The 18230-nt window shown below is 43.8% G+C and overlaps 1 protein-coding gene across 16 annotated transcripts in view; it reads right to left on the reverse strand.

The window, feature by feature from the left end:
- LOC128455113 (rho GTPase-activating protein 12) overlaps positions 1-17597 on the reverse strand; it is a 39210-nt gene extending 21613 nt beyond the window's left edge. For 4 of the 16 annotated variants that reach the window (XM_053438759.1, XM_053438761.1, XM_053438756.1 and 1 more), the window contains exons 1-2: positions 17401-17597; positions 10339-11086 (exon numbers count right to left, since the gene is read on the reverse strand). In XM_053438759.1, the coding sequence (XP_053294734.1) occupies positions 10339-11013 (675 nt within the window). In that variant the 5' untranslated portion in view covers positions 11014-11086; positions 17401-17597. Of the gene's footprint in view, positions 1-10338; positions 11087-11667; positions 12473-17400 lie in introns of those variants that run through there. The other 12 variants (XM_053438767.1, XM_053438765.1, XM_053438763.1 and 9 more) reach the window with 5 other exon arrangements.
- Positions 17598-18230: the final 633 nt, after the last annotated feature.

The following is an 18230-nucleotide window of genomic DNA, read 5'->3' on the forward strand; positions in this document are numbered from 1 at the left end:
TCCACACAGGAAGTTAAGGAGCTTTTATCCTGCAAGAGAGGAGCTGACATTAAACCAAAGAGAGCTGATAGTGTGCAGCCAGTTCCCCAGCAGGACTCTGTCTGCAGGTCCATCCCTTCACTCCGTTTTCCTCTGTTCTACTACACCTATTTCTTCACAGCCTGACAAATAAGCACCAAACCTGTAGAGCTGGGTTTGAACTTGCAGGTATGTGGTAAAAGGTAGAAATGTGCATCTGTTGCGCCACACTGGAATCTAACACCACCATGTGAGGAGTGGACGTTTCAGCAAATACTTAAGATTAAGATGATTAAGATGCATTAATTAGTCCCCAACACATGCACAGACACGCACAGGCACACTCATGCAGGTAGGGAAATTTAACCTCTGCTTTTAACCCATCAGGTGGACACACAGAGCAGTGAGCAGCCATGTAAGGCGCCCGGGGAGCAGATGTTGGGGGAGTAAGGTGCCTTGCTCAGGGGCACTAGACAGGGTAGGGATCAATCCAGGTTTGTCTTTTTGTTGTTTCTCCGTGGAGTCGAACCGGAGACGAACCAGAGACCTTTTCTGCCCATAGTCCAAGTTTCTGCCTCTAGTCCACCGCCTCGGCCTTAACATGTCTTAAATTAAGTAATTCATGACTAAGTAAATATAAAGGCCTTTTTAGCTGTGAAGAAACCAGAGAGCTTGTTTCATCAAGGAGAAAAAAACCTAGAAAAGACATTTAGTTTGTCGGTCAGTCATTCATAAGACTGTTTGAACTTGTCACGCACAATTAGTCAAATCGGTTCTAAACCCGTTCCTCTTGTGGTCGATACCATGCAATACTCATTATTACATAATTACATGCTCATATCGACGCCACATATCTAAATCCTCAGCTGCTGAATGAGAACATGAGACAGGATGTGTGTTGATATCTAACTTCAACCTTTACCATGACAGTAGTTAAGGGTTGTACTGAGCCCTTGGAGCTCGACTGTGTCCATGAGATCTGATGACGGGATTTAAACATAAAAGTTTATTTCTGATGAAACAGGAGCTTCCGTCTGCATTGCACCGGCCTAGAGCTCAACTTAAGCATGGATCATCCGGTCATTGATCCTCCACCAGTTAATATTACTACCATTCCCACACTGTGCTCTATATCCCATGACCCCTGCCCTGTGTGATTGCAACTTCACTGTGCCAACCAGGCTGGAACCATACAGGAGATGCAGAGACCCACTGATATCAAACCTTGAACTTGTGACGTGAATAAGAAACCCACTGTAAGCTCCGTGGAGAAAGTAGATCTTTGCAATTGAAGACTAAACCAGCCGAACGCACTTCGTCCTCTGTTAAACTTCAGAAACCAACACAACGTATAGAACAACTTCACATGTTCCCAACTGTACGTTTCATACATGTTACACAACCAGGAACAAGACAATATGAAAAAACAAGGAGACGAAAACCAAGGCAGGGCTTCCAAGTCTTCCACATCACTTTCCCATTTTGAAAAAAATCCAACCAATAAGAGATTCAAAGACAAAATTAAGATTGAGTGTGATATGTGTCAGAGCCAGAAACGTGGTGGCACACACAGTAAAAACTGAAACAGCTTGACAGTGATATGTGAGTCATTTTACACCAATATGAAATCTTCAATCTGTGTAATTTCCTGATGGCAGATTAAATACATTTCCTGAACTGAGGAAAGTCCCAATAATCAGATCACAACTGGTCTAAACCTAAGAAGATAGAAGTCTTCCCTTGTTGCCCAGTTAATCATCTCTGACTCTCAGCTTCTCTGAGAGCAAAGTGCAAACAAAGACGGTTCTTTCTTCTGAAAAGTGAGAAATGACAGTGCACACTGTCATCAGGGAGACAGGCCTGAGAACACATGGGCTGGGCCACAAGCAAACCTTTATTTATACTGGTCCGAGAGATTATATGGTGGAAACGGTTCTCTGTCATTTAGTGGCTGCTCAGATACACATGCTGGTTTGGAAAGAGCTGATCTCACTTGACAAAGAGGAGCATCTGAGCAGCTGCAAAAACAAAAAGTCATTTTCTCAGGTTTTAAGAATCGTGAACTGTGAGTGATGTTGTCTCTTTAGATGCTCGTGTGGAAATGAGATGTTACACGGTATAAAAGGGGGACTATAAGGAAAAGGATTTGATCAACTTTGCTGTGAATTATGTCACATGAAATACTTGAGCACTAGATATAAATACATGTCTGAGGTATCTTCGAAAATGTGATTTTCTTACCATATTTTTGTTGATCTTGACCCGAATAGTTTAAAAAAAATCAGGGGATAAACATTTAATATTCCGCCTAGTTTAGTGAAAATACATCTCTGCAATCTTGAGTTATCTTGTACAAAAGGGACCTTTAAGTTAATGGATTATAATTAAAATCATACTTCAAAACACTGGCAGGGACTAAAACTAAAGTCATGTTCATGACAAACATAGAGAATATATGTATATATAGACACAAATCTATATATTAATACAGAGTATTCTGTCCTGTCTGCCACTCCACTCTCTCTCCGTCCTGTCTCCCATCATTCTCTGCTGCCCTGAGCTCCTCTCACCAGCCAGCTGTCCAAACAAATGTTATGTAGCCGGCGCTTATGTAATGAAGTGCGGCCGGTGCTTAGCGCATCCTCTTAGCCGCCCTGTCGCATGGCATCATCACTTCAAACATCTCTGGACACACGGCTGAACCTCCCGTCTCTTCCTCCTGGCCACTGATTTCACGGATTCTGTGAAAATGCCTGTGGGGATTCAGCGATCGATGTTATGGATCACTTTGAGCGATGGATGAGGAACACACGTCTGCCCTTAGCTTGTGGACAAAAGCTGCAAAATCAGCTACTGTGTGAGTGAGTGTGAGAGAGAGGGAGGGAGGGAGAGGGACATAGACAGAAACACAGAGATGAGAAAGAATAGACACATAAGCTCCGAGAGCCTGTTTGAGCGAAAGCTTCTGTAGATAACTTCAGAGCTCAAAACTCTCTGCTTGCATGACTGGGATCAAAATATCAGCACGCTTCAGCGCTTCATTTAAACATAATGCTCTTAGAGTGAAACAAACACTAAATGCAGCAAAGCCCTCTGCCCTGTGTGCATCTGTGTGGAGAAAGAGATTCCTGCAACCTGCAAAGGCTTTGTTATGAAATGGATTTTGCTCGATTATTCACAGGCAATCAGTCGCTGCAGTGCCGTTACTTTAACACACCAGAATACATCAAACCGAGGGTTTTTCTGACTCGGCAAGAAATGCACATGAAGTTGCATGAACACGTCGACTCCTGAGGCGTCGGGAGTTGATGGTTTGTGTGGTAAAGAAGCTGCCTTACCGTCTGGTTCTGGTCTGGGAACATACTGTCCCGTGGCTGAGTCGCCGCTGCAGAGGAAGAAGTCAGACGAGCAGCAGCCGGCGGTACTGATGAGGACGCCGACGATGCAGGGGAGCCTCTGCCTATTCACAAACTCTCTCCCTGACTGACATGTCACTGTGGCAAAACCAGATAATGTGACTCAGAAGCCCTGGACGCACACAAACACACACACACAGTGGCTGATATACTAACACACACACGTTCTTACATAAACAGAGGGCGAGAGAGAGAGAGAGAGAGAGAGAGAGAGAGAGAACACAGAGCTCTGTGATGCTCGCTCTCCCCGAGCTGCAACAAAACATACAGCTTGACCGGCTCTCCCATAATGCCACTATTTACATCACATAGCACAGGACGCCCTTGCTGACTTAATAACCAACATGTGTGTACGAGGACACACACAACCACACACACAAACAACACAACCACACACACACATATCCAATTGAAGCTCCCAGAGGGATTAAGAAAAGCTTCATGAAGTGAGGACCAGCGTGCCCCCCCCGCCCACCCCACCACACACACTACTCTTCTTTGTCTCTAATCAAAGAAGTCATAGAGCCACACAGTAACGATTTACACTGGATTATCCCCCATAAGCAACATCAAGGATATTTATTATATGCTGGCAGTTCTGTTTGTTTGTTTGTTTTTTCAAACCTTCTATCTTCTGTCACTCCTGCAACCCCAGGAAGATCAATATACATTATGATTTTCTTCTGATCTCCATTACCTAATAAAGTGCATTTCTGAAATTGAAAAGTGAAAGAAGCAAATCTCCCCATTACTTGTGATATTTGACACAACTCCCACTATCTTGTTCGAGCTCTTGATCATCACATGACTGGTAAACAACACCTCTGGGTTTTTATTAATTTGACAGCTGTAGTTCAGAGATATGTGATGATACTTGAGATGCACTTATCTCTTACACTAGATCAAAATCAGACCCATATGACCTTATGCAGTGTATCATGCACCAGTCATCATGGGACAAAGCCAAATTCAAAACAGTTTCTTTATTGGAGTATGATATAATTGTTTTTAAAATTTCCCAGTGATTGCAATAAGCTGCAAAGCGATGTGATGAAGTAAGCACAGCGATCACAGAGGTGGTTGATTCCCTAAGTTCAGAGTTGTACTGTCTTTGCAGTATAAAAGTACATATTGTGACATTTCCATGTTATGCTGAGATCACACTACACTTTTAAACAGGATTTTCCACTCAGCGATACAAGTGGTGTCGTCTCATTTAGTTACTGCCTCACCTCGCTGTACATGAGGTGATTGAACACAGCCATGCATATCAATGTGCATCCGTAGCACGTCAGATAAGTAACTTATTAATCCAGTCATCTACGGACCACTGCAGACACTCTCAGCAATTTCTCTATATATATAATAGTCGTTCAAATGTGTAAATGCACACACACTCACACACAAACACACACACTCACACACACACACAGAGATCTGTTAGGGAGCTGGGAAATCTGCACCAAAGCTGGATCAGTTCATCGGCTGGCAGATAAATCCACTGAGGCTTCCAATCAGAGCTCAGAGTCACTTCACGTTGGATAAGACTCCCTATCACAAGACAACAAGTCATGTAGTGCACACTGACTTTGAAAGTTGTGCAATCTGAACATAAGGAAGCTCGTCTTTCTTAAACCGAAGACATTAATGATTTCATGCAGTTTTAAATTGAGTTAAAACTGCAGAGCTACAACAGGAACCAGAGCTGCATCACAGCTGGAGGAGGAGCAGGTGGATTTGAGATGAAGGCACAGGACAAAAAGAAAAGACACAGATAAAGAAAGACAGAGACACAAAGTGAGGGTGTCAAACTCGGCTTTACCCCTGGTCTCTGTTACACAACAGCTAAACACACCGCAAAGGAGTGGGTCATCTGCCAGAGCGCCTGAAGCTCTGTGTGTGTCCCAGGTTGATAACAGCACAGAACAGTACCACAGGCCCTTGAGAGTGCTTCATGGCATCGGTGATGAGCACACAGGCCGACACCAGCACAGACTGCAGTGCTGCCCTGAGACTTGAACTCAATGAACTGCTGTTTGCTGAAGGTGATTTTCCTGAAAATGAGACATCTGGGAAGTCCATCTGAGGCTTAAATCCAAAAATACATCTGAATCCACAACACAATATGTGCAGCAAAGATGTCGTCTCCATTAATTGGAGCTAATGCATTTTCAAGAAGTGTGATTAAACAAAAAAGTATTAAATATGTATTTAACCACAAATTGTGCTCATACCAGGTTTCTCAAGAACAGCAAAAGTTCACATTTATTCGTCTGACAGGAAAGTGCATTGAGAAACCTGATCTGGCATTGTTTTAACAAAATAATTAATAAATAAAATACTCCAGACTCATATAGAGGCAAATTATTTTTAGCTGCAAAGCTAAAAAAACCTGAAGTGTTTCATTGTGTTGACAATCTGGTCGGCTGAATAGTGACCTAGATGTCAGAAGTGGGTTTGTGGCAGAAGGTCATCGTTTGTAATCCACTCACAATCTGGCAGGAAACATGACGCAGTGAGATAAGTTGAGAAACAAAACACATCAACACAGAACTGTGGTTATAGCAAAAACTCTTTTAGCAAATACTGGAAGGATAAAAAGTCTGGAAAAGTGTGTTAATTGCTCATTTAATTTCAGTGTGACAAACACTCCCCTTCTGTCAACACTAGAGTAGCCCTGAGCAAAGCCTCCCATCTCTCTCATGCTTCTCAGTAGAAGCAGGAAGTTTATGGGTGAATGGCGTCTATGGAAAACTACAGCAAAACTAGAAATACTGCACTGTGGTTGTACGCCTCCGCCTACCATTGCAGTTTCAGTCTGCATACATTTTTATTCCCAGACTCATATGAGCTCCCGGAACCTAACTCCAGTTAACAGATCCTTCAGACTCTGTGTGTATGAACACATTTACGTGAGTGGGTCTGAAGAACAGAACAGAACAGAACATGCTGAGAGTCTGCAGTGGTGTGTGAACGAGGGGATTAGTGAGTTCCTTACTTCATGTGGTACGGATGTACATTAGCATGCATGGCTCTGTTCAATCACTTCATGTACCGAAACTGAGATGTTGTAAAAAGCCCACAGGTTCACACTTCCTGTCACACTAAAGAAATCAGAGCGATGAGGAAACCTGGGGCGATTCCTCAAAGGGTTTCAGCTGATTACAGCCGTCATAAAGAACGATGGGAGGCGGGGGGGTCGGGCTGGTGTGACTGACTGTGACGAGAGGGAGGTGACTCGGCCTGTTCAGACCTGTAGTGTTAACACGCATCTGGGGACATCCAATCATAGAAGGGGACTTAATATAAATGACTAGGTCGGCTGAGTCAGTCATTTCTTTAAAGTCCCTTGTAAAGATTCACATTTATCAGATAGCTTTTGCTGTTGCTCTATATATTTAATATAGGGCACAGCTCTGAGTTTGTCAGGATGGGCTGAGTGAATCCTATATGAGGTTGAAAGGGAATACAAAAATTCCAGAACTAATATTCAGTTCTTCCAAATGGAGCGTACAGCGTGTAGCACACCCTGTGATGATCCTGGAGGAAGAGAGAAGATGAAGAGCCGAGTGGAGGAGGCCGTGCACTGAAGCAACAAATTAAAAGACACTGAGACCCTGACAACCATTATATTCAGTGGCTGGAGGGAAACATCTGCTTCAGTGGATTCAGTGTCCAACCCACCGTGGCCCGGGGCTTTAAGACGTTCTGAGGGTAGCAGGCGACATCTCAGAGGGCGACTTCAACATCTTCTCACGAGGGATCGATGGCTCATGGTCTCCACAAGACCCCTCGGTACAAATGTTGAGACGGCTTGTTTCAAACGTGCCCTCACTTTCATTCCTTTATGATTATGATGCAGCAGGTCTCATCTGAACTAGAGCCTGATCGATACGGATTTGTTTCAGGGCCAATGCTGACATAGGGATTATAGGTAGTAAAACCTTCTATAAATTTATCAGCCAATATATATATATTAAAAGAATTAGCAATTCAATTCCTAAGAAGTTGTTTTTCAGGGTTGGAAATGAAACTCGATCAGACCAGACTCAATAAGCTTTGTTTACCTGGATGATGTGTTATTGTTTTAACAAGCTGACTGATGCATGAAGCTCACACTCAGCTTCTTTTAAAACCTTGACCTAAACTGAACTAGCAGAAAAGACTCAAGCTTCACACTCGAAGCCACTTCACAGAAAAAGCTCTTAACTTTGAAAAGAAGCAGCTGGAATTAACAGCAGAACTTTGATCACAGAACATTCTCCTTCCTTTGGATTCTTGTTCTCAGGTTCTTACATCATTTCTTTAAACAGAATCTCAGAGGAGGGGAAACTCTCTGAACCAGCTCATTAGCTCCGTCACCAACAGGACGAAGTTCATGCAGTTTAATCCAAAGATATATTTGTACAATCGACCTCTTCTGCCTTTAACACCTCGTTTGTTGAGTAAGTTACGCTCCAACAGAGGAGGGTCAGATAAAACTGGACTGTGTGTGAACCACAGTTTAATGAGCTATGACATCTTTCTCCATATTGAACTCTCCGGCTCTCTAGTTCCTCAAAGGCCAGAACCGCTTTAACAAGCTGTTACTCAATTGTGTCATAAGTCATGAGTCCAAAGTTCACCGTAGAGCATTCATGCTCTTTGAAAGATTCCATTGAAATGAACTGATATTGTCTTGGATTCTTGCAGTTTCAAATTCAGAATCAGAATTCAGTCAAATGACAAGGAATGGTTGCTGTAAGAACAACTACACAACCTCAAAAGTTCCAATGAATGAAGCCCAGAGGAGACTGAACTACTGTTGGGCTAATGGACAAAGTCTCCAATCATCATAACGTCTACACAAGCATCAAGAAAACAACTTTTACGAGACTGAACAATCCAAACTGAAAAAGAGGGGGCGCTGGATATCATTGCAGCTGAGAAACGTGTTACATTACTCAGCAAAACATTCCCTGCATTGCATTGCATTCCATTGCCGACAGAACACAGAGGAATTTCCCAGGTGTTTTATGCATTTGTTTACTATATAAACTCTCTGTCCATCCCATTGTTTGACTGTAGACATTGTCATACACCTTATTCGTTAGATATCGTACATCTGGAAGTGACAAGTCTCTCAAGTGGTGATGAAGAAGGCCTTTAGTCTCGGGTCCAGAGCAGGAGACAGGAGCCTGGTAAGGAGCTGTACAGACACACTCATCACGGCCTGATGATCGTGAACTTATCAGAAGGAGCAAAGCCCTGGAAGCTGCAGACATTAACACACTGCTCTACTTCCAGCAATGAGGCTGCTCCTGTTTTAACGGTCGCTCTGTTTACTTGAGGAAAGAGGTTGAGGTGACACACGAGAAGAGAAAAAGTGAGACCAGAGGATGGAGGAGAGGCAGAGAGTCGTCATGTTTCAGGAAGTCCCGACTCAGCTGGGGTGTTATCAGCGGCCGCACGTTGCCAGGACCGAGGAAAAACAAACAACCAGCCGACTGAATCTAGGACAGTTTCACATCACCAACGCCCAGCGTCCAGATCACGTGACCTCGGCAGCACGACGGATCCAGCTGACCAAACAACCAGGAATCAACTGAGGGAAAAAGCAGAGTGTTTACTCGTTCTTCCTGAAATACACTGGATGAGGTGGAGGCGAGGAACAGCCCATCACATCAGGGCACCACAGAGCATCAACACACTCAGGCGTCTTCAGGGCCGCAACATGACTCATTGAAACATAACTCTCGTGTCAAATGAAATGAAGTCAGGAGACGGCATTCCCCCCCCCCCCCCCCCCCGGCTCCCACAAAATCTGAAGGAGCAGAGAACCTGGTGCGATCACAGATGCATGAAGTCGTAATATTTCTATATTCTTCTCTGTAGAGTTCTCTCCACTAACAAAATGATCACTATATCCATAGCAATGTATGCAGGAGGGATAATAACACAAAATTAACAGCATTATGAAACTTCTCAATTGTGTGTTTTAAGAGAAACTCCAAAGATTCAGAAATGACTTCAGATCTCAAACTTTTACATTTGGTGCAGAGGCTTTGTTTGATATTTGGATTGCAGATGGTGCCTTAGACATTAATGATTAAATAAACATAGCATAAATCATCAGTACTGTACTTGTTGTCCTATAGAGGTGACACTTTAATGACACTGCTATAGAACAGTGACTAAACTGTTAACCAGGTGTCCTGATATCGACACCAGTGACACCAGTGACACATTTCCTGTGTGCCTCTGTCATTAACTGGGAAGTCCGACGGAGGCAGAACGAGATTGGTGACCAGAGATTTTCTATTTGTTGGGATAAATAAACTTCTGGATCAAATGACTCACGGTAGGAAAAAAAAATAAAAACAATCACACAAAGAGTGTACTTGCACACAAAGCTGGACTCTTTGTACACACAACCACAAACAAGCTCGACCACTCTGACCTTTCTCCTGCCATTGACACGGCATTAAGGGCGGCCAAAGGAAGCAGTGGACTGAATGGCTTTTCAGTGCTGAATGTAAAAGTGGATATGTTCCTTTCAAATGACCTTCAACAAACACATCACACTGAGTCACAGCTACGTCATTGTGTGATTTAGTGTTAGTGAGAGCAAAGACAAATAACAGAGCAGCTGTCCTGAGAACTTTGCCACGCGTGCAATGAAAAAGCCAAGAAAAAGGAAAATGTAAATATCACTAGAGATAGATAAGTATTTTATAGATTAATATAAAAACACTTCAGTGATCCTGAAGGACATTTCGGCCTCTTTGGTCAAATAAATAACCATATATGAAGTAGTAGTCTGTTGTTTTAAATAAAGTGACAAAGTGGAAAGGATCCAGGAATGAGCCAGACAGTGAAACGTGTGTGGGAAGAAGACCGGATCAGCTTTTTGAGTTGTTTTTACCTGGAGATGTTCAGTGGAGGAGCTGCTCAGTTCTTCTCCAGACTCGGAGTCGTTTGTGCGTCTCTCTTCCTCTGCGGAGTCAAAGGGTTGGGTGCCGTCAACGTCCCTGGGCATATCTGGGGATCGAGCTCGCGAACGTGGCAGAGTGCTGGAGCTCCCTCTGGGCTTGTGACCTCCACCGTGGACAAGGACGTCGTGCAGAGCTCGGTCGTGGTCTGTGGGGGTGGTGGGGGAGGTGGGGGCGTGGCGGTGGGAGCTGTGCCTGCGCTGGCTGGGGGGACTCACCCTTGGCGAGCGCCGAGGGTGAGAGGCGGACTCGTGTCTCTGAAGGTTCTCCGCAGGATGATCCTGGAGTCCCAGCTCCAGGTTGGTCGGCCTGACCCAGAGGACCCCCCTAACCTGAGGGGGGGTGTGGCCGCTGGCGGCAGGAGGATGGGGGACGGGTTTGAGAGGCGGCATGAGAGCTTTGCGGACCTCCCGGACGTACTGAGCCGGTACATAAAAAGCTTTAGTCCCCTCCTCTTTTTTCACCTGCCACCAGTCCTCATTGGTCTTCTTGACCAGCATGTAGCAGTCCCCCTGCCGGATGTTGATGAGGCGGTCCTTGGACTTGTACTCGTAGTCATACTCCACCTCGATGTAGACCTCACCGGGGGCAATAGGCAGCTCGGCCATGACGCCTCCGTCTGTCCACCAGGCAGCTCACCGCAAGAGGATGACGGTTATTACCATGGCTTCATGAGCCGACCTGCAGAGGAACAAAGAAACACTTAACACTAGCTTAAAATGCATATATCCTCATAAGTGAACTACGGGTCAAGTGGTTAAATGTTGAAATCAGCGACGACTTTTCTCAATTTAAAAGGAAACAGCTTAAAAAGATTAACTAATACGTAGGAAATATGTTTGTTTACTGATTCTTACTGGGCAGCAAATTTCTGGTTTTATGATCCATGCTTCACTCAGAGGTGTGTGTCAATAAATGATATGGCACCCTCCCCTCCCCTCCCCTCAACTCTCCTCTCAATACAGAAGTATTTCAGCTGTGGTGTAACACTGCCAGGAGGACATAGGGGAAACACTGAGGCTACATTTCAGTTTTAAACCTCATGACTACATTTACACCTGCTGCCCACACTTCATGAAACATTGAAAAGTTTTGGAAAACGCTGCTGACCTCTGTTCAGTTTAAAAACCCTCGGGCTGCGTTGTAGTCTGAAAATAAATCTCTGGGTAAACAATATGCTTCTTTGTTTTCAGAAGCCACAAACCCAGTGCACGGGAATGGTACGTGATATGATTTTGGTATGAAGGAGAAGTATTACTTACACAGAGATAGATTTCATATTAATCCTCTAAATGCTGAATGTGAAGTCCAGTCAGAGCAGAGAGATTAGAGAGGAAACATCAATGTGACTCACATGGTTTCCTCACACGACTGTTTCTGACTAACTGTGGCCTCCCTCTCTCTTCCTGCCTGACAGCGACTCAGGCATGTCTCTGCTGAGCGGGGAGATCAGTGAAACCTCACACATACTTCCCTGCTGGAGTCACATCTGCACACACAGACACACACACACTCACGTGCACTCTGACAACATGAGGCGAGGCTGCAACACACCTTGAGCAACCTGAACTTTGAAGCTTTTCTCCTTTTTTTCCCCCCCGAGCAAATCGTAAAAGAATGCTCAACTGACCGTGAAAGCCAGAAGCACGTTATATTAAAAGGTGGCTCCTCTCTGTAGTGAACTCCGAGAACAGACGTGGCTTTAACGGTAAGAATCCATCGACCAAATACAGACAAGAAACAGAGAGGCTAAAGTAAAGAAAATGTTATAGTGTGAGTTTTGCCGTTGGGCAGGAATGTGACATGATGAGGTGCCGTCTCACTCGGCCTCGGGCTATACCTCTGTGCACGAGCTGTTTGGATGGAAAGAGATAGAAGGAGTCGGGGCTGCAGTGCTACCAGTGCTAGCTTAGAATCGACAGCAGTAGTAGAAGGAAGATAAATGCTTCATGTTCTGACAAGTTTAAAAGTTCACATCTTAGTTTTGAATCTGGTCTCTGTAGTGCGGAGAATTGAGGTTTTAGGGAGAATTGAGCAAAATGTTCCTTTTTGTCCACTTTAGATTTGTATTCATACTTATATTATTGTGTATTCAAAGTCCTACATGTTATTGGAGGTAAAGTAATTCATGCTAAAAATGAACTGGTCCATAAATCAGCAAAATCATGACTACACACAATATTTATCCCACTAATTTCCCCCCAATGGAACGGAGAATGAACAGGAGGTTTAGTAGTTAACTGAAGATCTTTAGTGTCCAATTAACAGATCTATCAGTCAACAGAGATTTGATTGGCCAGATAATTAAGACCCTTAAAATAACAAATGCTGAGTCGTCCTCAAACATCCAGATTATTACTGGGAACAACAATGTCCAATAAAACAAGACACAACAAAGCGTCTTTAATAAACCTAAAGATGATCTCATCTTATTTCCCCAGACATCGCAAACAAAAGAAAATGAGCTTCTACAAACTTTAAACCCCAGCAGGGCAGGAAAGTCCAGACAATGGTTTTAAAGGCATTGTTTCAGTCTGAGCCGCTGCTCTATATGAAGGATATTACAATGTGTGTAGCAGTGAGAGCAGGATATTACACATTCTGTCATAAAGACGGTCATAACAGCCACGCCTCTGAGTCATCACAGAGTCACGTTCAGAGAAACTGTAGAAATCAACTTTATGACTTTTTTTCTCATAGAATTATTTATAGATCTTGATGAATAAAACATTTAGGCACTTTAACGGGACGTGTATGATATTTAATTCAAATTAATATGAGGACTGGGAGAATTCAAATGGGCCTTCCTTAACATCTTCACTGATGCCCCCGGGGGAATAAGCCATGGACCTTTAGGGGACTGATATCTGACAGTGATTCCAATTTGGTGCGGATAACAAGACAAATCTGGACTTAGCGGATTTAAACGTGGGTTCACCAGGGGACGGTTGGGCCTTGGCCGACATATGACATCTACTAAGAAAGACACGTAGTCCACGATGACGTCTTCCACCAGAGACACGTCTCTGTTCCAGAGGCACCAACCAATCAGGAAACTCCCTCAGCTAAATTCAGGGAGGCTGATCAATCCTGATGGATCCACGTCCTGATGAACAGTTAAACAAAATCTAATATACAAATCACTGAAGCTAGAATATTTTTTTTTTAGTATTTTGCAAGAATCCACAATTACAGAAACATGGGAAGTATCATCATTACACACCCACACACACACACCCACCCACACCCACACAAACACACACGAGCTGCGCCGTTTTAAAACCACATGATTAATCGTGAAGTCATTTTCCGGAGCTGTAACCGTGAAGTGATTGCTGAACTGTAAACCTGGGACAGGCAGCTGTTATCTAACACTTCTGTGGCGGCTCTGCGGCGCTTCCCATTGATTAGCTCGACCGTGGCCGCTCGCCAGACTCCAATTTGTCCCACCACAGTTTCATTATGAACCCAAAATAGTTTTGACACAAATTTTTCCATTGCTTTCACTTTCAGTGGAGCATCAGCATAGTAAATATCTATTATTAGGTGAGAATGGGCCACAGCAGCACCTGGATTACTCCTGATACATGGACCAGAGGGTTAATAACATCACCGTGGATTACCTCTCTCACCAGGTCTACTGGCTGCTCAAGCCATCCATTAACCAGATGAAACACCACACAGGCTCAGATACTAATTCACAGTGAAAACACCCGGAGTAGAGCGGGCTGATGGAGCATTAGAGCGGGTGATGGGCGTATCATGACAGGAGCTGGCAGCCTTCTTCATTAACCTGTGACCTCCTAATTCAGATGTCTGCCCCGACAGGAGGATGACTGTTCGCTTTTTTTCTGTTTCGATCTAATCCAGGTGCTGAAGACTCGTGGACTCGAGGGAACAACAGACAACAAACCTGCCGAGCTGCGACTAATGAACGGTTTTACTATCAATTAAGCTGCCAGCTCTTTCCTCGACTACAAGAGGAATGGTTTAGCAAATAAACAAATGGAAAGCAGTAAAAAAGTTTATGTTTTACGTTGAAAATGTTTTTATTTTCTTAAAAGTTCGATATATTTAGTTGTATTTGTGTTTTTATTGTTATTTATAGTTATTAAGAACAAATTATATGGTTAGACTGAAGCCTCAATTACGTTTATTTGTAAAAAGGTTTTGATAAGGACATTATGAGTTATTAATTATGAATTATCAAAACAATTACTTGTTATTTTTCTATTAATTAACTGCAGCTCTGTTAAAACTAAGTGTTGTTGATAATTAGAATAATTTTTCGGCATTTTATTATTATCCATTATTCAGTTTAATCATTTGAAGCCACTGGAGGTTCACTCATTTTTTAATAATCCAGTTAATTCATCCTTTTCAACAACAAAAACAACAAATGCCTCAATCCAAATCATTTCCTGGCATTAATATGATTAAATGAAAAGCTCTACAATTCCACAAACAGCCTACATACAGTACCAGGACTTGTGGAGACTGTTCTTCTTCATACTGAGAGGGATTTAGAAGGTTAAGGACCTGGGGGCCGTTGTCTCTTTCACTTATCCCTGTCTAGATTAAGTGCGAGCATCAGCACTGCTATTTAGCAGACTGCACAAATCTTCTCTGAGTCCAATCAGCAAAACAAGAGGAAGCACCTTAATCCAAGGTAATAAGATTTACTGGAGGGCTTGTGGGGTGGATGAGTGGGCCGGAGGAATAAAACCATCCAGGGCCACAGGACATGAAGACCTGGGCCCTTGCTTGATGTTTCTGAGAAGGCAAAAGAAACGTCTCCATGACTGCTTGAATTCACATGGCGCTGAACAATCGGTCTTTGTCAGCACATGCAGGAAACACACCCTCCGATGTTTGCATGCCTCAGCAAAACGGAAAAACAGCAGCTTGGATTTTCTCATTGCGAATGCATGAAATGTTGACAGGGACAATATGAAGAGAAGGAGGCAGCGGCGTCTCTGCAGCAGGTCTCACATGACTCCTGTTAGGACGACTGTCCCCCTCTGATTACTTTCAATGAGTTATATTTATCACAGAGGGAAAACGTCTCTGCCATTGTGGAGTCGTTTGAAGAGAAGAAGGGAAATGAGGTTAAATTACACACTTCACTGTCAGCTGTTTGTCTCAGGAAAGATGTGTTGACCTTTAAAAAGTGACCATCGTGAAATCTAAACACAAACAAACAACATGACGATGTGAGAACTCGTATTGAAGATCCTGAAGGTTGAGAGCGGGTTTCTGTCATTTGTGTAGCTGCTAAGACACAAATTTACTTTTTGATTCACTCCAAAGATTGTGTGACAACTCCCCAAAAGCAAAGCCAAACCATCCCCTGGTGGCGGGCTGCAGTATATAAACCCACCTCCTCCATGTTAGTGGATGGGGCGTGGACCAAATCAAAAGTCAAAGGAACGATTGAACAAATTGTTCTCAAATGTGGTTAAATGTCATTTTAGGTGGTTCTTACTACCCTGATGTATGTTCAAGTGTTTTCTGGAGATATCAGCTTCATTCTTCAGCACCAGGCAGCTTTCTCTAAATGAAAAGAAGAGAAATGACCAAACCCACTGGACAATGGAGTATCATTAACTGGTGAAGAGGGTGGAAACCAGCAGCTGAACAGGGACATGCTCTACATTTTAAAACAGAGTGAATGTGGGACCTTCACTTGCAGTCAAACCAAATATAGGCCCACGATGCCCTGCTGCAGCTCTGGATTCAGCACGGCCTGTCCCAGTTAGACGCCTCTCACCACAACTTCCCCTCGAAACTCAACTCCCCCGGCGGTCCCCCCCCCCCCCGCCCGCCGCCGTCACGACCGCAGTGTGTCACACTCCGACAAACCGCAGCTCATTTAAAGTGGGTTTCGTGAGAGAGGGAGGAGAGGAGCACACGTTTGGCGGCAGGCAGGTCAGCGACTGTATGACTGAGAGGAGGAGGCCGAGGGAACTTCTATTCAATATGTCAACAAATATCATAAACTCCTCACACTCACACACTCAAGTTGTACCACACATGCAGGGGGAAGGGTTAGAGATGTGACTCAAATAATCCATTACACTATTAACGATCAAACTTGGAGATGCAATTCATATTTAACATACAATGGTTTCTTTTAATGACATAACTAATTTTATAAAATGTCCCAATACATAAGAATAAAACAACCACAGTTGTCAGAAGCACAGACTTGTGCCTTCGAATGGCTTCATGTTTCCAAACAGGTCAAAAACACAATAATCTAATAATCAAACCTAGTTAAGAGATATATTATGAAAATATTTCTCCTGGTTGTCGTTAGAAGGAAAGTGAGAGTTCAGCCTAATCCACAGAATCTGTATCATAACTGATTTTTGACAGTTGTCAAATTGCAAACTGAGTTGTCATGCTGATTTCTGCAGCATGACAACTCAATGCTGACACACGGGCCTCGATATGATATCATCACAAAGGCTCAATATAGATAGATATAGATATATGGATTTATGAATTTATCACTAAAACACTGTTCAAGTAGATCTGCCTCAGATTTATAAAGTATTTAACTGTTTACCAAGTTTTTGTCTCTGACACTAAAGAGTTTAACAACACGTTCTTGACTCAGGAGCAAACGCACAAGTCGTCAAACTAAAGAAAAGTGACTTTCATTAAACGAAGCCATCACCTCACGGTGTCTTCCAGCCACTTCCAGGTGGAACCGGGATATAAACACACCTCCGTCAGGTGAGAGCCCAGACACCAGCTCTCACTCCCTGAAGGGATTCAGTTCGAATCCCCCTGGTGCTGGTTCCTCTTCCACTTCATCAGCAGTTACATGAACTTTCACAGAAGCTGAACAAACTCTTGTTTCCACCTCTAACTCTGTGTTCTGTCCCGGTACCGTGCACTTCTCGTCGGGGGGGCTAACGCTAGCTAGCTGATTAGCCGCGCGGCTCCGACATTCCTGAGTGTCGGAGCCGCGCCGCACCTTCACCCACCTTCTCTCCGGGAGGGAGCCGCTCCGCCGGGAGAGGAGAGCCCGGCCGCCGCGGCTCGTCGGTCAAACTCCCCGGTAACTTCCACCGAGTCCCCTCCCCTCTCTCTCTCCTGGGGGTGAGTTCGTGCGGGGCTCCGGTTCTCCGGTGCTCGGTGCGCGGTGCTCCGGTGTAGTGATCCGCTCTTGCCGCTGCTCGCTCCCGTCACCTCGCGTCCTCGCTCCCGCTCCCACAACTTCAGCAACTACCTTCGCACACAGATCGTCCACTGATAGGATGGATCACGTCAAGTTGTTTTTACCCAATAGGAGGAAACTCTGGAGCAGCGCAATGTTTTTTTTTTTTTTTTTCAGATGAGCGGTAAAACCAATCAGAGTGACTCCTCCTGTCTAACTTGTCGACTCTATGGTCCGAGCCCGCAGGTGTTCGGGACGCAAACTGGGAAACAGCGCCCCCTGGTTGTAACGAAGCGAAGACGCAACTACGCTAAAAATAGACCAAAATAAACAAGTCAAATAAATCGAATAAGGACAGACATAATCATCGCTGCTAGAAACAATATTCTTTAAAACCACCTATTAATATTTATCAACGTTAGTTCCGAATATTTAGTCATCATCATGCATTTGAATTATATGTTTTTATTGTAATATTGCATCTTTCTTTTGTAGATCATATTTTATCCGATTACCGATAAATGTTGATTTGTTTACCTCATTTAGCTTTTGACTCATTCAGCATAGTTGTCCTTATTTAATATTTATTAAATAATTATTTTAAGCATTTCCACAGTAAGACAACCCAGAAGTTGTTTTAATGACTTCTAGTTGATT

Source organism: Pleuronectes platessa, chromosome 13 (genome assembly GCF_947347685.1).
Source record: "Pleuronectes platessa chromosome 13, fPlePla1.1, whole genome shotgun sequence".
NCBI classification, from domain to species: Eukaryota; Metazoa; Chordata; class Actinopteri; order Pleuronectiformes; family Pleuronectidae; genus Pleuronectes; species Pleuronectes platessa.